At 39.7% G+C, this 18,478-nt stretch overlaps 1 protein-coding gene across 1 annotated transcript in view; it reads left to right on the top strand.

Annotated features, from left to right (window-relative positions):
- Positions 1-360: 360 nt before the first annotated feature.
- Positions 361-18,478, top strand: part of LOC117526822 (neuronal acetylcholine receptor subunit alpha-7-like) — a 53,631-nt gene continuing 35,513 nt past the window's right edge. The window contains exons 1-3 of the mRNA XM_034188897.1: positions 361-505; positions 8,414-8,458; positions 16,340-16,449. Of these exons, the coding sequence (XP_034044788.1) occupies positions 410-505; positions 8,414-8,458; positions 16,340-16,449 (251 nt within the window). The 5' untranslated portion in view covers positions 361-409. The remainder of the gene's footprint in view (positions 506-8,413; positions 8,459-16,339; positions 16,450-18,478) is intronic.

The raw sequence follows: 18,478 nt of genomic DNA, 5'->3' as shown, positions 1-18,478 counted from the left end.
AGAAGTCACTTCAACATTTACAACTGTTGGTGACATATGTTTTTTGTTGTTGTTGTTCTGTTTAATCCTTCTGATGAGGTCTAACGAGTGCAGCAGAGACAAAATTAAATCACTGTCATCATGATTAAAATTCAAAGTGTTCACGACTTTCGGCATATTGCATCTTACCCAGGGCTTGTTTGGAGCCAAATCAGTAATGGATAAAAATTCCCATTGATACTTGATTGAATTACACAAATTTAAATGTGTAGCAGAATATTATTAAAACAGTGGGTTCATGAGTGACTCACTTTCACCTTCCTGTTTTCTGTCTTATTCCTGGAAAGCAGCGTCATCATTGGCTCTATCTCCTCTTCATCCTCCAGGTTGTCATGGTGGGGAGTACCAGAGGAAGTTGTACCATGACCTCATGGTCAACTACAACCGGCTGGAGAGACCCGTCCAAAACGACTCAGCACCCATAGTGGTGGAACTGGGTCTCACACTGCTGCAGATCATTGATGTGGTGAGTTCAGACAGTTTACATGCTTTTCCATCACAGGAAGTACATCCTGATGAACAAACCACCCAGCTCCCAAGTACCAGTCCCATCTGGATGCATAGTTCATGATAGCAGCTGGCTGAGTTATTCATTTGTGATGACTCACCATTCAGTCAGACTTCATGCTCCACCTCAGCAGATCACTGAAAAGAACTGTGTCTCAGCGGGAGGGGGGCAGTAGGCAGGAACTCAGTGTAGCACCTGTACACGCCACAGTGTGTGCTGTTACTTAACATAAAGACATTTAAATTTCAAGAATACACACAAGATAGACAAATAAACAAAATCATCAGATGGGCATAGATTGCTGAATAATAAAATCAATAATAATAATAATAAGCAATAATAACAATTGAGCAAATTTTATTTTTTTATTTTTAATTGGCTCTTGAATTTGGGATTTTTGTGCATTGGTGTGGTGGACTTTTACTGTTGGCATTTAGTTTTTTAGTACTGGAATTTACCTTGTTTTGTGCCTTAATTCCTGAGAAAGTCCAATATAAACAGTTATTATTATTATTATTATTATTATACACATTCTTTTATTAATTTATTTTTTGTATATAAGTCACACTGCAGTAAAAGTTGCAGGACCTGCCAATCTAATTAAAAAACAAAGCTAAACACAACTTCCACTCATGGAAGCTTTCTCTTCAGCTCCAATCTGATCTTATCCAAAACTCCTCAGTTACAAACCTTTATCAGAGACTTTTTTGTCTGCAAATCCACACTAATGCTACCCCTCTGCTTACATACTGTATATCACACATGGGAAAACCCATGCAGTGTACCGCACGTGCATGCAGTCTGGTACATCACACAATCCTCAGATGTACAGTATGTTGAATTCATGTCAGAGCTTTTTCTCTTCTTCTGTGTAACACAAAATGAACCCCAAATACTTATGTCGCCTTCACCTCTAAATCCGCTTGACCTCTTGGTTGTCTTTTGAGGCATCGGCTGCTGTGATCAATGGACTCTATATATTTATGGTTGCTTTACATGCTGATAATGCCTTGTTGTGCTTATATATATTATTTCATTGTTTTGCTATTAATAGTAAGGCCAAAGCAGATGGTCACCCCACTGAGTCTGGTCTGCTTGAGGTTTCTTCCTATTAAAAAAGAAAAAACAAGCAAACAACAAAAAACCTCCCTGAGGGACTTTTTTCTGACTACTGACTACTTTCTGACTATTGCCAATGCACTTGCTCAGGAGATGAATAAGGTTTAAACTTAGTCATGTGTAGTGCCTTGGGGTGATTTATTTGGCACTGTATAAATAAATTGGCCTGAATTGAAAACGCTCCAGTTTGTGACACCTCTGAATGATTTATGGAACTTATAGTTCCTGAGTAAGAGACTGTTCACTTTGTATACAGACAAAGGGTATAACTGAGGACAGACAAGCGTGCGCCTGAGATCTGGTTTGGAAATAAATAAAAGCCTTTATAGACTGGGTGCATTTTGGTATGTTTTGTAAAGAAAAAACTATTTCACTTGGGACTTGACTGTGCATGATAATGTGCATAGCTAGTGCTCTGAATCTTTTTTCTGTCTGGTGATATATCCATCCGTGTGAGAAAGTTTGCTTTAAAAAGAGGCACAGTTCTTCATTTCCCCCTCGAGCCTTTATAGTCCTGCAGTGTTGCAGCCACTGAGCCCCTCATTTCATTCGACAAGAAAACTCAATTTCAGTGCTGTGATATGCTCTCTCATTTTTTGGCCCTATTCTGCTCAAATGGCCCTCGTCCCCTGTAGCTTATTCATACGTTTTCTTGGCACTACCTTGAAACTAAAAAGTTTATATCTTAATTAAGGTTTTTTTGAGAATATTTGCAACAGTTTCTGAAGAAAACAGCTTTACTCAAAACATCAGTTTTCCTCTGCACGTTACACCTACAAAACACAAATGTGCAAAAATCTCAATCCAGTTATGCCGAGTTGCTTTTGTCAATTTTCAGTTTCAATTTAATTTCATTTATATAGTACCAAATCACAACGGAGCTACCTCAAGGCGCTTCACACAAGTAAGATCTAACCTTACTAACTCCCAGAGCAGCAGTGGTAAGGAAAAACTCCCTGAGGAAGAAACCTCAAGCAGACCAGACTCAAAGGGGTGAACTTCTGGTTGGGCCATGCTACAGACATAAATTACAGAACAATTCACAAATGTCTTGCTCCATATTGAGATCTATGCACTTCAAGGGGTCTTGTTATGCAAAATTATTTTTAATCCATTTATCAGAGCTCAACTGGTTTTGTGTGTGCCAGTAGAAATTACAATGCTATTAGCAAAGTGTGTGTTTAAAACAACTCCCTTCAGATAATCTGAATGCCTTAAGCTCTGATGTCACAGAGGGGGCATGGCCACTATCAACAGGCACAGAAGCAGGTTCTTAAAGATCTGATTACAAGGATTCATCACATCAGCAGCATCATCTGGCAACTATTGTGTTGTGAATCACTGTGCAAAAGTGTACAACGTGACCCCTTTAAATAAGCATGAGTTTGATTTGTGTCCATTTAGTGTGTGATCTTATTTCCACTGTGTTCCTGATCTCATGCACCTATCCTGTCATGCGTCCACACAAAATCATTGATCTGACCACACAGTCAGAGCAGTCACCCCAGAAAAGTCAAGTTGACTCTAAGTCATATTCTTAAGCCACTGCTGTCACAAGACATCTCCTTATGATCAATGCTCGGTGGGCGGAACTGCATGCAATGTAACATTTATAATATACTGTAGTAACATGATGAGTTCTCCTACGGCTGGCAGGAATAAAACATAATTCAGGCTGCCAGCATATAGCAGTTTTAAATATGTAATGATATATACAGCTAATCTCATGTTTTCATCTCATCTTTTTGTTTGTATCTCATCAGTTTGGATCTAACTGTCTTGAACTAAATCATATTTAGCTTGATTCACAAAACATCCAGTCTGATTGTTCTGTTCACAACAGATTAGATTCATATCTCGTTTAAGGACACATGTACAAGGGGCTCAAATCTAATCTGGAAATCCTGATTTGTTGTCTTTACAAGGTACAAAGATAGATATCTGTGTCAAACAAGCAAAAAAAAAAAAAAAAAAAAAAAAAAATCCCTTCGGACCACTTCAGCCAATAAAGTGAACACAGCTGAAGACAAATCTGTACAAACATAAAGGAACAATACAACTGCACAAAGAGTTTACTCTTCCACTGCGTGGTTTCCTGGTGATATACGTAATGAATAACCCAACAGGAGAACATGATTCATACTCACTGGGCGGTTCTAAATAATGTAAACCTGCATGTGTGGTCTTTGGTTCCACCATCTGTTCCTGTGGAATGGTCTAACCAGGGGAACTGGGGCGGGTTGATGGCCACAGACTGAGTTATTCACTGGGAAGGATGATGGATTCTCAGACAGACAAGCAGCACAAACACGTCTGGTTACTAATTTTAACATTTCATGATATGGTGGAACAAGAACTCAGGATGTGTTTAACTTGGTGCTGAAAATGTGGACACGGCTGTAACACCAGTCATACTGGGACCTGATACACACTATTCCAACAATCTTATTCAAAAAAGTCAGATGTGTGTACATATGTCTGCCTATACAAATGATAATTGGACTGTTGCTAAGCAACAGTTACTGTGGCAACAAATCATTTCAAAGACAGGGATGGGACAGGGTGTCCAAATACGTAGGGACCTTCCACATTCAAAGTCTCATTTATCTTCTTTCTTCCCTCCAGTGGCAATTGATTGCACAACAACTGTACTGTCAGAGGCAAAGCTATCATACAATAAATGCCTATGACACCTGTGAGTACCCCTTAAATGTTTTCCAAGGGGCGGACCACAGGCCTTCTGCAAGTCTATCAACACATGGATAGTGAATGGTCACACTTCAATGAACCAGGATCCTTGCAAGATTAAAGAACACGTTCCATGATCTACAGCCTGGTCAGAATACACACCGTTTCTCCTGAATCTGAGTTTCAACAGCTACTTAGTTTCCTTTCTGACAGCCTGTAATCAGCTGAGCCATGTGGCAGCACAGTTATTTAAAGCACATCCTCTGGTCCAGTCTTCTAAAACTGAACAACCATTGTGTGCCAGTCCTTGCATTCTGTTCCTGACATCCACATCAGCTGAAGAGACACAGAAAAGAACAAGTGTATTTCAGCAGGAGAAAAAGAGGTTGTTTAGAAGGAGAGATCAGAATCGACAAAAATCAAATTATTTCAGGAAAATATCACCAGTTTATGGTTTCATGTTCACAGTATAAAAATTCCAAATTATTAGGTTCATAGTCCAAATAGGTTTCCTTCCAGAAAGATAAAAAAAAAGGGGGAGTGGCATTTTTGACACAGGTACCTATTTCCTGCTTTCCAACTGTGAGGGACCATATCTCTAAAAGGATAACATTGGGAGGGTTTACACCTGTACCTATTGCCCATTTTAAATCAAATAAAAAGCAAAAATAAAGAATATAAATTAGAAATTATAAATAAATGTTTCCTTTGTTATGTAGTTTTCACTTTAAAAAAAAAACATTTTTCAAGTCCCCCACCTGTTATACCCAGGGGTGGGCACACTTCTGCTAATCTGCTAACTGCTAATTAGCAAAGCTAACATTTTTGTTAGTGGATTAGCTTTTCAGCTAATGTTGAAAACCATCAGCAGACCAATTAGCTTCTGCTAAATTTAGTTCCATTAACTTTCAGCCCTGTAACTTTTTTTTTTTTTTTTTTGCTGCCATAGTGAGCAAAGCTAAATGGTGAGAAACATCTGTAAAATCTAAAACCCTACATGTTAATTCCTGTTGTGTGCTTTGCAATAAAACAACCACTGTGAGAAACTCAGTCCCCCCGTAAAAGCGGGCAGACCAGCTGCCAACTGCTATTACGAAGAAAAAAAAAAACGTCGCTTACTTTCAACATGCCGATACGCAGATAGTGGACAGGAGACATGAAGCGCAAAGCACCTTTCACTCATGGTCTCATTTAAAACCAACTAATTCCGGACAGTTTAGCAAATTTAACTGCAACTCTGTTATTTTTACAAAGTGAAAATATGATATTGCTCATATTTTTTAAAGTAATGCACTAATTCCTGAAGGTTTGAGCGTTAAACAGACACATGCTGAAAAGCATTATGGCAAAATTCAAATGAGCTGCCCTCATCACTTCTTCCTCCCCCCTCCGTCAAAATGCAGAGAACACTGCCATCTACTGGATGGGAATGTAAATAGACCAAGATATTCAGAATGTCTCAATGTAAGTGGATCATCAAGCACACGCATTGTAAAAACCAACACACGTTACAGTAAGTTTACAGTGGGTGTCATAATTGGCATGTTTTTTTTGTTTATTTCAGTTTCATGACAGTATATGATTTTAAAGTACCACAATTCGCCCCAGTGAGATCCCATAATCCCTTGCATACCAGAGAATTGCTGCAGTCAAAATAACACTGAGAAACTACATGACGACAATTGCAAAGACCAAAATTTTACTTTGATGCATTTCAGAACATTTTTAGAGACTGCTGCATGAGACCCCGAAACCAAATATTCTAAATATTCAGTTTCTGCTATGTTTAACCTGCGTGGAACTTTATAAACACAAACCGAATTTCAAACATTTTATATACATTACTCTGGAACAAACAGCGCTGTAAAGGACAATAAGCAAGATATTAAAGAGCAAACTTCAGTTTCCTCCAGATAGAATTACATGAACATGAAGCGATCACAACTCACAGCGATTCCCTACCCACTGGAAATAACAGTGAAACAACCTGAGCTTCTCGCAGGTTTACATAAAACAAATACAATAACAATGTCTATAAACCCAGATCAAATATTCATGAGAGTTTTAGGCACAATATACAAAGAATTTTATGTTGGGATGACATTAATGTTGTTGCTCATGTGCAGTGCAGCAGTTAAATTGCAGCCTAATCAGACAGTCTCAATGCAAACTCTCTGAAATTTTGTGACATTTTGCAGGACTTGAAACCTCAGCACCACACACAAATTACAGTTGATCTATTTACACTCCCATTCAGTAGATGGCAGTATTTGCTGCATTTTGAGGGGGGGTGGGGGGGATGACAGCAGCTCATTTGAATTTTCCCTAATGCCTCTCGGCACGTGTCTGCTCAATGCTCAAACCTTCAGGATTAGTTCATTACTTTAAAAGTAAAACATATAGCTGATATTTTCACTTTGTAAAAACGACAGAGGTGATGTTACTTTCAATAACTTGTCCGGAAATAGTTTGTTTAAAATTTTAACCATAAGTCAAAACTGCCTTGCCGTGCATGCCACCTGTGACATGTCTGCAAGACTGTATGGCTATGAAAATAACTTTTTTTTCTCTCTTCCTTTTTTCTTCTCTCTGGTCACCAGGTTTGTTTAGCTGATAGAAGGCTGATCTTACACAGAAGTCCTGGCTCACTCTTGTTTGTGATTTCATTTGAATTTACTCAGAAGTACCAGTAGCTACCAGTGTACTGGAGTCAATACTAAAAGCTATTGGTTTAGCTTTTAGCTGTAACTTCCGCTAAATTTTTTAGGGGTTTATCAGTTTAAGTTTATAAAAGTTAACTTTACAGTTAGCGGATTAACGGTTATTGAAGCTAACTTTTTGGTTAGGTGTGCCCACTGGTTATACCTCACCTCTGTTGAAATAAAGGGAATGTGGTTTTGAAGGTGTCTTGTCAAGACATTTTAATTCAGGAATAATTATCCTCAATGATTTATAATAAAGAGGAAAATGTAATGTTCAGACCTAAAAAAAAAGCCCTTTTTCAGCCACCTACCTTAAGGTTCAGGTAAGAAAGTGTAAATTTTGGAAGAAAATTTGGATTTTATCAGATCCTAATGTTGGATTCCTCTGGTAGGAAACCTACTGGAAGTATGAACCTAAAATTCTGGGAGTTTCATATTGGGCCTATATTCCTCAAAATATGTGAAAATAAAGTGAATATGACAGCATGAATTGTTGATATCATATCGAATAACCCTGTGTGAGAATTTAATTTTATGACAGAAAATGCAGTTTGTCATTGATGAAGCAGGGTTCACTCACGATGGCAAGGTTCTTGAGGGTGCGCGCACACACACACACACACAGATCACGACACAGGCTTCATCTCCTGCACAGGATGTAATGCTTCTGTTTGCACATTGCTCTAATCGTCTGTCACCCTGTGCTCGTCCATCTATTTAAAACATATATTCACCATGTATAGATGCCGTCTCAAAAAATTCACCATCTCTTTATCCTCACTCATCTCAACACTAAACCAAAAGTCCCCAACCTGTGACCTCATTGTCTCTGTTCCCTTCACCAACATACCAGTTTAATTCCACCAACTCATTCAACTCACTTCTGTAATCATCCATCTTTGTCTCACTACTTTCAAGGCCTAGGTGCTGATGACATTCATCATCACTCCTTCAGTTTACAGCTTCACACTCATCCATCTGTCACATACTCGCGTAACTTCTTAATATACTCTTCCTTTGCGATTACACCTACATTTCTCCTCCCATCCACACCATCATAGAACAACCAGGTGGTCTTAAGTCATTTTTGTAATTACTTCTGTAATTACTGTTTTGTTTGCATTATTATTATTTTGATTCACATTACAAGGATCAAGAAGAAAAACTTTGAAGTGCATCATTGTCATTCAGTGAGTGTCTTAGTCACCTTGATTTTATTGCCAATCTGTTTTTTCATCTCACCTTGTCATTACCAGACCAGAATTTTCTATTCATTTTTGTCCTGAAGAATATTTTCCTTCACTATCTGTCTGAAACCACAGCTACTTGTTATGCTCTTGCTCTCTTTCTTTCTCAGGATGAAAAGAACCAAGTGTTGATCACAAACGCCTGGCTGCAGCTGGTACGTCTCCTCTCTAAGCTCTTTCTGTGTGATCACTCTGATAACTGGTTTATTTTCAGAAGGTGCCTGACGGTGACCCGTTGGCTCTCTGTCTGAGTGATTATCAAAGAATTGGTCTCATTGTAATTTAAACCTGCAACCAATAATATTTTGCTGTGCAAAATAAACAATATCCATTATTAATAGATCATTTTATTAAAATGATTTTCCAGGGTTATGTGAACCAAACATAATAAATAAATGAATGAATCAATAAATGAATAATAATAATAATAATAATAATAATAAAAATAATAATAATAATAATAATAATAAATATGGACGATATTTATTCTTACAGAATAATGTGAAAATACCTTGAATGGCAGGATTTCTTTTTTTAAGGAAAATGGTGTCACATCAGGTTGCATCAGAAATGACATTTAGCTAATTATGTATTCATTTAGTGGTTATAATGTTATTAAACCATTGTAGATGAATGTAGCTCAGTTAGTGAAGTGTGTTATTCACTAAGAAGGGTCGGTTGATTTCATTCTTGATTGCAGCTGAGAGCAGATGTTTCCTTGAGCTAGACACCAAAACCCTAAACTCCACAATCCTGGTGCACATTTTCCCCTTAGACCTATCCAACGTAGATAAGAGAGAAGAAGAATCTTAAGCATTAATTAATTAATGTGGTGTCCCAGTTTACACAATGAGAAATGTGAATATTAACGGAACACCAAAATTAAAGTTAGTTGAAGATTCTGTGTGGTGTGATGTTCAGCATTTATCCTGAAACAACTTCAGCTAGTGGGAACCAACCCTCTCCAAGACCACTGAACAGGTGCAATGATCTATGAGGTCTTGTTGTCACAACCTGCATCGCTGAGACTCATTCAAGCGAAATTCAGCATGGGCATGAACTAGAAGGCCACAAAATCATAATATATATATATATATATATATATATATATATATATATATATATATATATAAGGTCTATTAGAAAAGTATCCGACCCTATTATTTTTTTCAAAAACCATATGGATTTGAATCACGTGTGATTGCGTCAGACAAGCTTGAACCCTCGTGCGCATGCGTGAGTTTTTCCACGCCTGTCGGTTGCGTCATTCGCCTGTGAGCAGGCTTTGAGTGAGGAGTGGTCCACCCCCTCGGTGGATTTTCATTGTCAAGAAATGGCGGCATGATTTGGGCTTTTTTCCATCAGAATTTTTTCAGAAACTGTTAGAGACTGGCAGCTGGAAACCATTCGAAAAATTTATCTGGCTTTCGGTGAAAATTTTACGGGCTTCACAGAGAATAAGGAGTGTTACTACAGCTTTAAGGGCTGCTTTAAGGATGCTCGGCGCGCCGCGCTCCGTGCCGCCATCGAGAGCCACAAACCACCGGATCATTTCTAAAGGGATGGCTCTGTGGAGCCGGGACCGTTGTGTGCACTTTCTCTGGTTATCACAAGAGCTGGACATCAACCATTTTCCAGCAGATTTCACTTTTAACAAGAGATTTTGTCATGGAAAGCTGAGCGGAGGCTTCATGCATCAGGACCGATTCGCTGATCGAGCGAGACAAAACCACCTCTGTTTTGGTCTCACAGGACGGCTTGAGATGGCGTTCAGACAACTGTCGGTGGTTTTTCCATCGAGTGATTATCCGAGAAATTGTGGATGTGCCTGGACATGCCAGAACATGTCCCGTGAGGCTTCATCACGGCGTTGCTGTGCGCCATGCGGCACCGCCGCGACGCGTGAAGCCTCCGCTCCTTTTTCCATGACAAAAACTCCTGTAACAGTGAAATGTGCCGTTCATTTCTAAACTGGACGCTGTGTTTTATCCGGGACGTCGTCTGACTAGCACAGGAATTGTGAAAAGACGTGGATATCAGCACTTTTTCGGCACATTGAGACAGACGTGGAGGAATTCCGCACGTCGCAGCGGTGCCGCATGGCACAAAGCAACGCCGTGATGAAGCCTCACAGGACATGTTCTGGTATGTCCAGGCACATCCACAATTTCTCGGATAATCACTCGATGGAAACACCACCGACAGCTGTCTGAACGCCATCTCAAAGCCATCCTGTGAGACCAAAATGGAGGTGGTTTTGTCTCACTCCAGTAGCGATTCCATCGTGACGCGCGAAGCCTCCGCTCGGCTTTCCATGACAAAATCTCTTGTTAAAAGTGAAATCTGCTGGAAAATGGTTGATGTGAGAAATGATCCCGTGGTTTGTGGCTCTCGATGGCGGCACGGAGCGCGGTGCGCCGAGCGTCCTTAAAGCCGTCCAGTCTCTAACAGTTTCTGAAAAAATTCTGATGGAAAAAAAGCCCAAATCATTCCGCCATTTCCTGACAATGAAAATCCGCCGAGGGGGTGGACCACTCCTCACTCAAAGCCTACTCACAGGCGAATGATGCAACCGACAGGCGTGGAAAAACTCACGCATGCGCATGAGGGTTCAAGCTTGTCTGACGCAATCACACGTGATTCAAATCCATATGGTTTTTGAAAAAAATAATAAGGTTGGATACTTTTCTAATAGACCTTGTATATAGTTTTCCACTTCAGAGCTGCTGGAGATCACCTTGACCTGCATTTTTTCACCTCTCCCTGGTCCACCCACTAGTCAGCTGAGGTTGTAGTGTGTACACATGGAAAACAGACAGGTGAAACCTGTCTGAGAACATAGTGAGACTTCAGCACCATGGACAGCGGTAGGGAGAACGCCCCAGTGTTTTCAGTCACATACAGTATACGAGGTCTGTTAGAAAAGTATCGGACCTTTTTATTTTTTTCAAAAACTATATGGATTTGAATCATGTGCGATTACATCAGACAAGCTTGAACCCTCGTGGGCATGCAAGAGTTTTTTCATGCCTGTCGGTTACGTCATTCGCCTGTGGGCTGGCTTTGAGTGAGGAGTGGTCCACCCCTCCCGTCGGAATCTCTTTGTCTGAGAACTTCCTGAGAGACTGACGCTTTGCTTGATCAAAATTTTTTCAAAGACTGTGAGGCACATCGAAGTGGACACCATTCGAGAAATTCAGCTGGTTTTCTGTGAAAATTTTAACGGCTGATGAGAGATTATGGACTGTTGCTGTCGCTTTAAGGACTGCCCACGGAGCGGGACGTCACGACGCGCCCTGAGCTGCCGCTGTCTGCCTGTTTTGAGCTGAAAGCTTCCAAATTTAAGCCTCTGTTGACCCAGGATGTTGTGACAGAACAGAGAACTTTCAGAAGAGGTCGGGATCAGCAGTTTATCCGGACAGTCCACTGACGCAGCCGGTGCAGCGTGCCGCCACAGGAAAAACACCTCCGTTGGAAGCCTTAAGGACAAGTTGGAACATGTCCAGCTGTTAAACAATTTCTCAGATACTCACTCAACTGAAAGCCATCAAAAGCCGCCTGGTTTTTACAAATGGTTATCAACACAGAGGTGTGTCCCGACGCGCGGACCCGTCCACATGTCTTTCATTAATAAAATCTCCTTTAACAGTGGAATGTCCGGATAAACTGCTGATCCCGACCTCTTCTGAAAGTCCTCGGTCGTGACGTCCCGCTCCATGGGCAGTCCTTAAAGCGACAGCAACAGTCCATAATCTCTCATCAGCCATTAAAATTTTCACAGAAAACCAGCTGAATTTCTCAAATGATGTCCACTTCGATGTGCCTCACAGTCTTTGAAAAAATTTTGATCAAGCAAAGCGCCAGTCTCTCAGGAAGTTCTCAGACAGAGATTCCGATGGGAGGGGTGGACCACTCCTCACTCAAAGCCCGCCCACAGGCGAATGACGTAACCGACAGGCGTGAAAAAACTCACACATGCGCACGAGGGTTCAAGGTTGTCTGATGTAATCGCACGTGATTCAAATCCATATAGTTTTTGAAAAAAATAAAAAGGTACGTTAGTTTTATCACAGACCTCGTAGTGCATGGAATGTTACAACTTTACAAGCAAAAACATACTCTAGGTTCAGTGTGAGTGTGTGTGTGTGTGGGGGGGGACATATATACATATATATATAAATACATGTGCTACAATGTTTATAGTGTTATTTTTAGTGTTTGATCCCGTCCATCATACCATGGGCATATTTTCACTTTTTGTTTGAGATTTGCAGTATAATTATAAAATAGAAGTCTGCATGCTTTACTGTTTAGACATTTTTATATATGTATATTTTATCACAAAGTCAAAGTGTCACGTTGGACTTTGTGCGAGTTCACAAATGTCAACAACGATTGTTGCATTATTCACCAGAACACACAGCAGTGAGTTGAAGAAAATAAGCTGCAGCAGCCTTATTATCACAACGGCCCCGGTCAGGACGGCGCATTACAGGTGCCACATCCAACATGCAGGGCGAGTCGAATCACGCTATGAATGAATCAATTATTCAAAAAGCCACCTCTTTAATGCCGGCGTCCACTTTGGTGTAATGGCTTATGGGCTTTTGCAGCTGCAGCAGATTTATATGGAGACCTGAGAGGTACGTTAAGTGACTCCCACACCAACAAGGTGCGGATTCAGGCCCAGCGCATTGTGGAGGATTTTAGGATTACAGATTTATCAGTAAATGAATGTCCCACATCAGAATGGATCGGGTTTTATGTAAGAACTGTAATGAGCTAGTTTCTCATAGCTGAGTGGAACCTCATCTATAAGCAGCTTTCAGGGCTAATGGAGGAGCGTGCACGCAGCCACTTATAGCTACTGCATCAACACAGGCAGGAAGGAGATCTTTAAGCTTTCAACACAGGATTTTAAACCATCATTTGCAGGCAGAGATTTTTTTTTTTTTTAAGTGAAAACTGTGCAAGAATTCTAGATTATATGTCAGAGTTTGGATGGTAAAACAGACCCACCTGGCACTAAGGTCATGGTGCAGTGCAGGAGTCAGCTGTAGTGAACAGACACTTGTCATTTTCACGTCCATATCTTGTGGCAGCAGAAAGTGATTGTGTCATAGACCAGCAAAGACCTGGTCAAAAGCCCAGTGCAGAATTTTGCAAGACAAGTTTACTGAGGCGGGTTCATGATGCATGTTGGCTTTGCCTTGACACCCAGGGACATGCATTTGTGCATCTTATTCCCAAAAAACAGAATTGGAAACAAAATGAACCAAAAAAAAAAGGGTGGGGGGGTGGGGGGGTTGGCGTTTTCACCAGCAATCTGGACTTTCAATGTGCTTTGGAATGAAAACAGACCAAAACATTACAAACAAGAGCAATTAGAGATTTCTGACGTCCGCCAATCCGGATCTAGATCACCTTCAAAATCCAGTGGAGTCTTCCATGGCCTAATATGTATCTGTGTTGAAAATGTCGTCAAAATCCATGCCATAGCTTTGATGTAATCCTGCTAACAGTAATACTTCAAAACCTATATACGATACGATACACTTTATTGTCCCCAAAGGGAAATTTGTCTTGGACTTCAAGTGGTCTGCAAACATTTCTGTCTCAAAAATCAATAAATACAACAACAAAACAGTACACTGCTTGGATGCCTATGGAAAATTCATCAGCATATTGCACATTTCCCACAATACCTATAATTTACAATTAAAACAGCATAATAAAACAGATTAAAACTAGATTAAAACAGATAGACACCTTACTTGTACACATGCACATTCACACACAGGCACACATACACACACACACACATACATACATATATATATATATATATATATATATATATATATATATATATATATATATATATATATATTTTTTTTTTTTTTTTTTTTTTTTTTTTTTTTTCTTCACACATGCATACACATCCATGCACAAAAGCCCTTAACACTGCTCCTGGACAACCCCTGCAGCATTTAGGAGTCTGATTGAGGTTGGAACAAAAGAGTTCTTCTATCTGTTCAGTTTGCACCTGGGTGCTCTGTATTATCTCCCAGATGGTAAAAGTTCATACTCCTGATGGAGAATGTGGGACGGACCACAGAGTATTTTCTGTGCTTGCCTATAGATAGACTGCTCATAGATGGGCTGAAGGGGAAGGGTTCCAGTCCTTCCCATAACTTTCATAGCAGTCTGCGCCAGATGAAAAAGCTTTGATTTTAGCTGAACCGATAAGTTTCCATACCATGCTGCCATCCCATATCTAATGATGCTCTCCAACACCCTCCGCTAAAATAAAAGCATAACTTTCTGGTTAACACCAAACACCCTAAGTTAATGTAAAAAAAAATACAGTGAAAAATACATATAAAGTGAAACTTGATCCAGAATCTGGATCTGGATCCAGATCACCTCCAAAATTTAATGGGGTCTTCCATGACCTAATATGTATCTGTGGTGAAAAGTTTGACAAACTCTGTGCAGTAATTTAGACATAATCCTGCTAACAGACAGACAGGCAAATTAATTAATTAATTAATTAATTAATTAATAAACACAATGATTATATTACGTCCTTGGTGGATGCAACAATTCACAACTTCCACCAGGTCAGGTCTGGAAGCATGTGTTGGTGCTACACATGCATTAAAGCTTTCAACACACTATGGAGCCACCTTGGGTGCTAGATGGCAACCACCCAGTTACACAACTGGTCTGTCCCCCCCACTTGAAAGTGTGTCCTTGGCCTTTCTAGCTGCTGGGGTCTTCAACACTGAGGGACATATTTACTGGATTGTACCAAAGAAATGAGACAATGACCTAAATGTCACAGCTGACATTCCCACACAATGCAAGTGAGCCTCCTCATCTGAGTCTCCCTAAATAACCGTCCATTTGACATTCCAACCTTAACGGGAAAAGAATTACTGACTCACTCCATAAGCTCCATCTGTGATGTGGCTCAGACGAGCACAATTACTTATTGTTTCCATCCAACATTGTTGTAAAGCTCACGCCAAATACTCACATTGACTAAATATAGAGTAGAATTGTACCCACAGGTGAGCTGACCTTAAAATTTGTCAAGATTAGAATTACATTTTTTTTAGGAAATTAATAAATCATCTGAATATGTCAGTCAACATTTTCTCACTGACAGTGATTTATATCTGTTTGAAGGAAACTAACTTCATACTAAAGATGATTAAATACAAGAATCATGAATGTCTAACAAACTGCTTCAGCCGTTACTTTTCTCGGAAGTGACAAATACATATTCCGCATGTTTGCATCATTAATCCTAAAATGATTCGCCGTTACACTTGTATCCAGTCCACAGAATTCGTTTCCCACTTAATAAGACACTATTTATGTCAAATTAGTGACGCTTTCTTAAATTTCTCTTATGTAACTGCAAACCTATTCTTAGCCTGGTGCTACCTTAGGTAGCCTAATGTCCTCCTGACAGACTACAAAGTCACTGAGCTGTGATTTGTTCATTTGGCTCTTATTTCTGCTTTCCCAGCCAGCGAACATGAAAAGACAACTTTCTAGTGCCAAAGCGCCAAGTCCCACAGATGACACGTACAGTGATTAAGTCATTAGCTGCGTGAGTGAAGATGTCTGTCTACAGGGCCACATTAGATGCATGGCATCTCTTTAAAGAGGACAATCAAACACCGTGTAATTTGGGTTTGAGTGTTAGACTACAAAATGGGAAGAAAACATATGCACAAAGATTTGCAGGCGAACAGACACATGCATTAAGAGTCTCATGAGTACAACTGTGCAAAACTCCAAATACTCCCTACAATTGCATGTGAGTGTGCATGCACACACATAGACTACAAGTATATGAAGTACATTCAGAAAATATCCAATGCAATTACTCACTGGGGGGGGTCTCAATTCCTAATCCCCTTCAAAGTAGTCTCCTTGGGACTGCAGACACTTCTCACAGCAGTTCTGCCAGTGCTGGAAGTATTTCCGGAAGGCCTCTAACTCTGCTCCATCTCTTCTAGTATTGGACGGACATTTATCTTTCATGGAACCAAGAGCGATACCCCGGTATTCAGAACCTCCGCTTCCCCTCCAGTCAGATATGGGTGCCAGATATTCTCCTCTACAACAGGTAAGTTACAGTTGGGCCATAAATATTTGGACAGTGACAGATGTTATGTTGGTCATCATTGTACCATATTTGTGTGGAGTCGATGGGACCAAGTTCCCAATTTGAAGCCATTTTTTCAAGGGTTCACTGTGTAGTTAAAGCACACTGTAACACTCAGCTGACAACAGGGGATTAAACCCACCGCTCTTTCAGTTAGTGGACAAATCCCTTCTACTGACTAAGCTACACATAGGAGCTTCCATCACAGCATGTTTCCATTAAAAGCAAATAACCAGTCAACATGATCTCAAGGCATGTCGACCAAGGAGGAACCCAATAATCTAGAACTTACATAAAAAGGTTCAACCTTTGTCCTTGTTTTGGTGATTCATGTTAAATTCATGTATAGCTATTTTATGTCAATTTATGACAATGTCATTGTCCGTGGTCCATAGTCGATAAATGCGGATGATTTCATATTTTAATCTGATGCCTCCAACACCTTCATCAGTTCATTAGTTATGATCCTGAGGTTCTGTTGAACATGTAGAATAAAAGTTTAATTCCTACATGTTAATTTGGGCCTCCTTCCTCAATGATGTAAAGTCTATATGATGCCAAACATCTTCTATTTTTGTATAATACACTCTATAGTTCATTGTCAGAAATAAGAGGCATTGAGGCACTTTTGCAAAATGTGCAACAAATGGGGATTTTCAATATTAAATTCAAATGTCCACAAAAACTACATTCCAGATCAGATCTGGATCAAAAATTGTAAGGCAATAGTGAGTGCCAGTCTGCACCTCACTTTCAAATATGAGAGTGATTGGGGCACGCTTGATTAAGATATAATGTAAAATATACATTAAATGGAGTTTTCAATTTTAATTTTAAATGGCCACAAAATCTGTAATCTGGATCCAACTTTGTCAGTCGGTCAAGCATACCATCCTATATAATGCTTTCAAATATGAAAGAAATCTGATCTTTTTTGACAGAGTTATGCATTTTTGAAAATTCGTTCAATGTTAAAGATATGGATTTTTCCAAGATTTTTCCTAATTTTGCCCTTTGACCTGTTACTTTGAAAATTTAATCAGTTCTTGCCCATTTGGATATGAATCTGTAAAAATTTCATAACGATATATGAAAAATTGTGGGCTCCATGCCATTCACAGACAAACACACAAACAGGTGAGAACATTTGACAGCAAAATCTAACCATATCTTAGCTTACCATTAAAAATTTGCTCTGATTGTAATTCTGTTACTGCTGAAATGCCCACATGTAAAACATACAATCATGATTTTATTGCAGTACTACAGCAGGTAGTACTTGCTGACAGTATTTGTGGTTACAAATGTGATATCTGTTTACTGTTGGCTCTGTCCACCTTTTTTTCTGCCTTTACTACCGACGGGCATCAGCCGTGGGTGGCAGCTGGTGAAAGTGTTACAGTTAACAGGCGAATAGTTCACGGTTTACATATTCCAAATAACCACCGGCTTACTGCCGTGCATGTGTGAGCGCTGCAAGAAGAGTTCAGAAAAAAGGCTGCAAATGTCTCCAGACTTACTGACTGTTGTCAAGTAGAAATAATTCAGCAGACTAATCAATGTTGTATTTGCATGTGCTGCTCACATCCAGAAATTAAATGATATTATACAATTTCTTCATGTTTAGAATTCAGTTTCATATTAAACTCACAAAGAGGGCCTGGTGTGAAGCTTTTGCAAACGTTCATGTTGCTCAGCTCCTTTCTCTTGGTGCCTTTGTTGCATTTGTGAGTCCAGCGGAACCTTTTTCCTTTTGACCCTGCTCAGCCGCTTTGGCTCTCATATTGTTTGGTTGGAAATTAATCTTCTTTGCCCATTCTCCTTCTCTGAGACTGTGGAGCATCAAAGAAATTAGTTTGCTTGGAGATTTTCCAGGGTACTTTGTGTTTCAGTTTTTTTGTCCAGATAATGAATGAATGAAGCTACTTTAAGTTTATTGCAGGAATGTGCCAACACAGCACTTTAATAACGAATATGTAGAGAATTTAAA

This window comes from Thalassophryne amazonica, chromosome 15 (assembly GCF_902500255.1).
Source record: "Thalassophryne amazonica chromosome 15, fThaAma1.1, whole genome shotgun sequence".
In the NCBI taxonomy this organism is placed as follows: domain Eukaryota; kingdom Metazoa; phylum Chordata; class Actinopteri; order Batrachoidiformes; family Batrachoididae; genus Thalassophryne; species Thalassophryne amazonica.
This window is presented reverse-complemented; position numbering and strand designations above follow the sequence as displayed.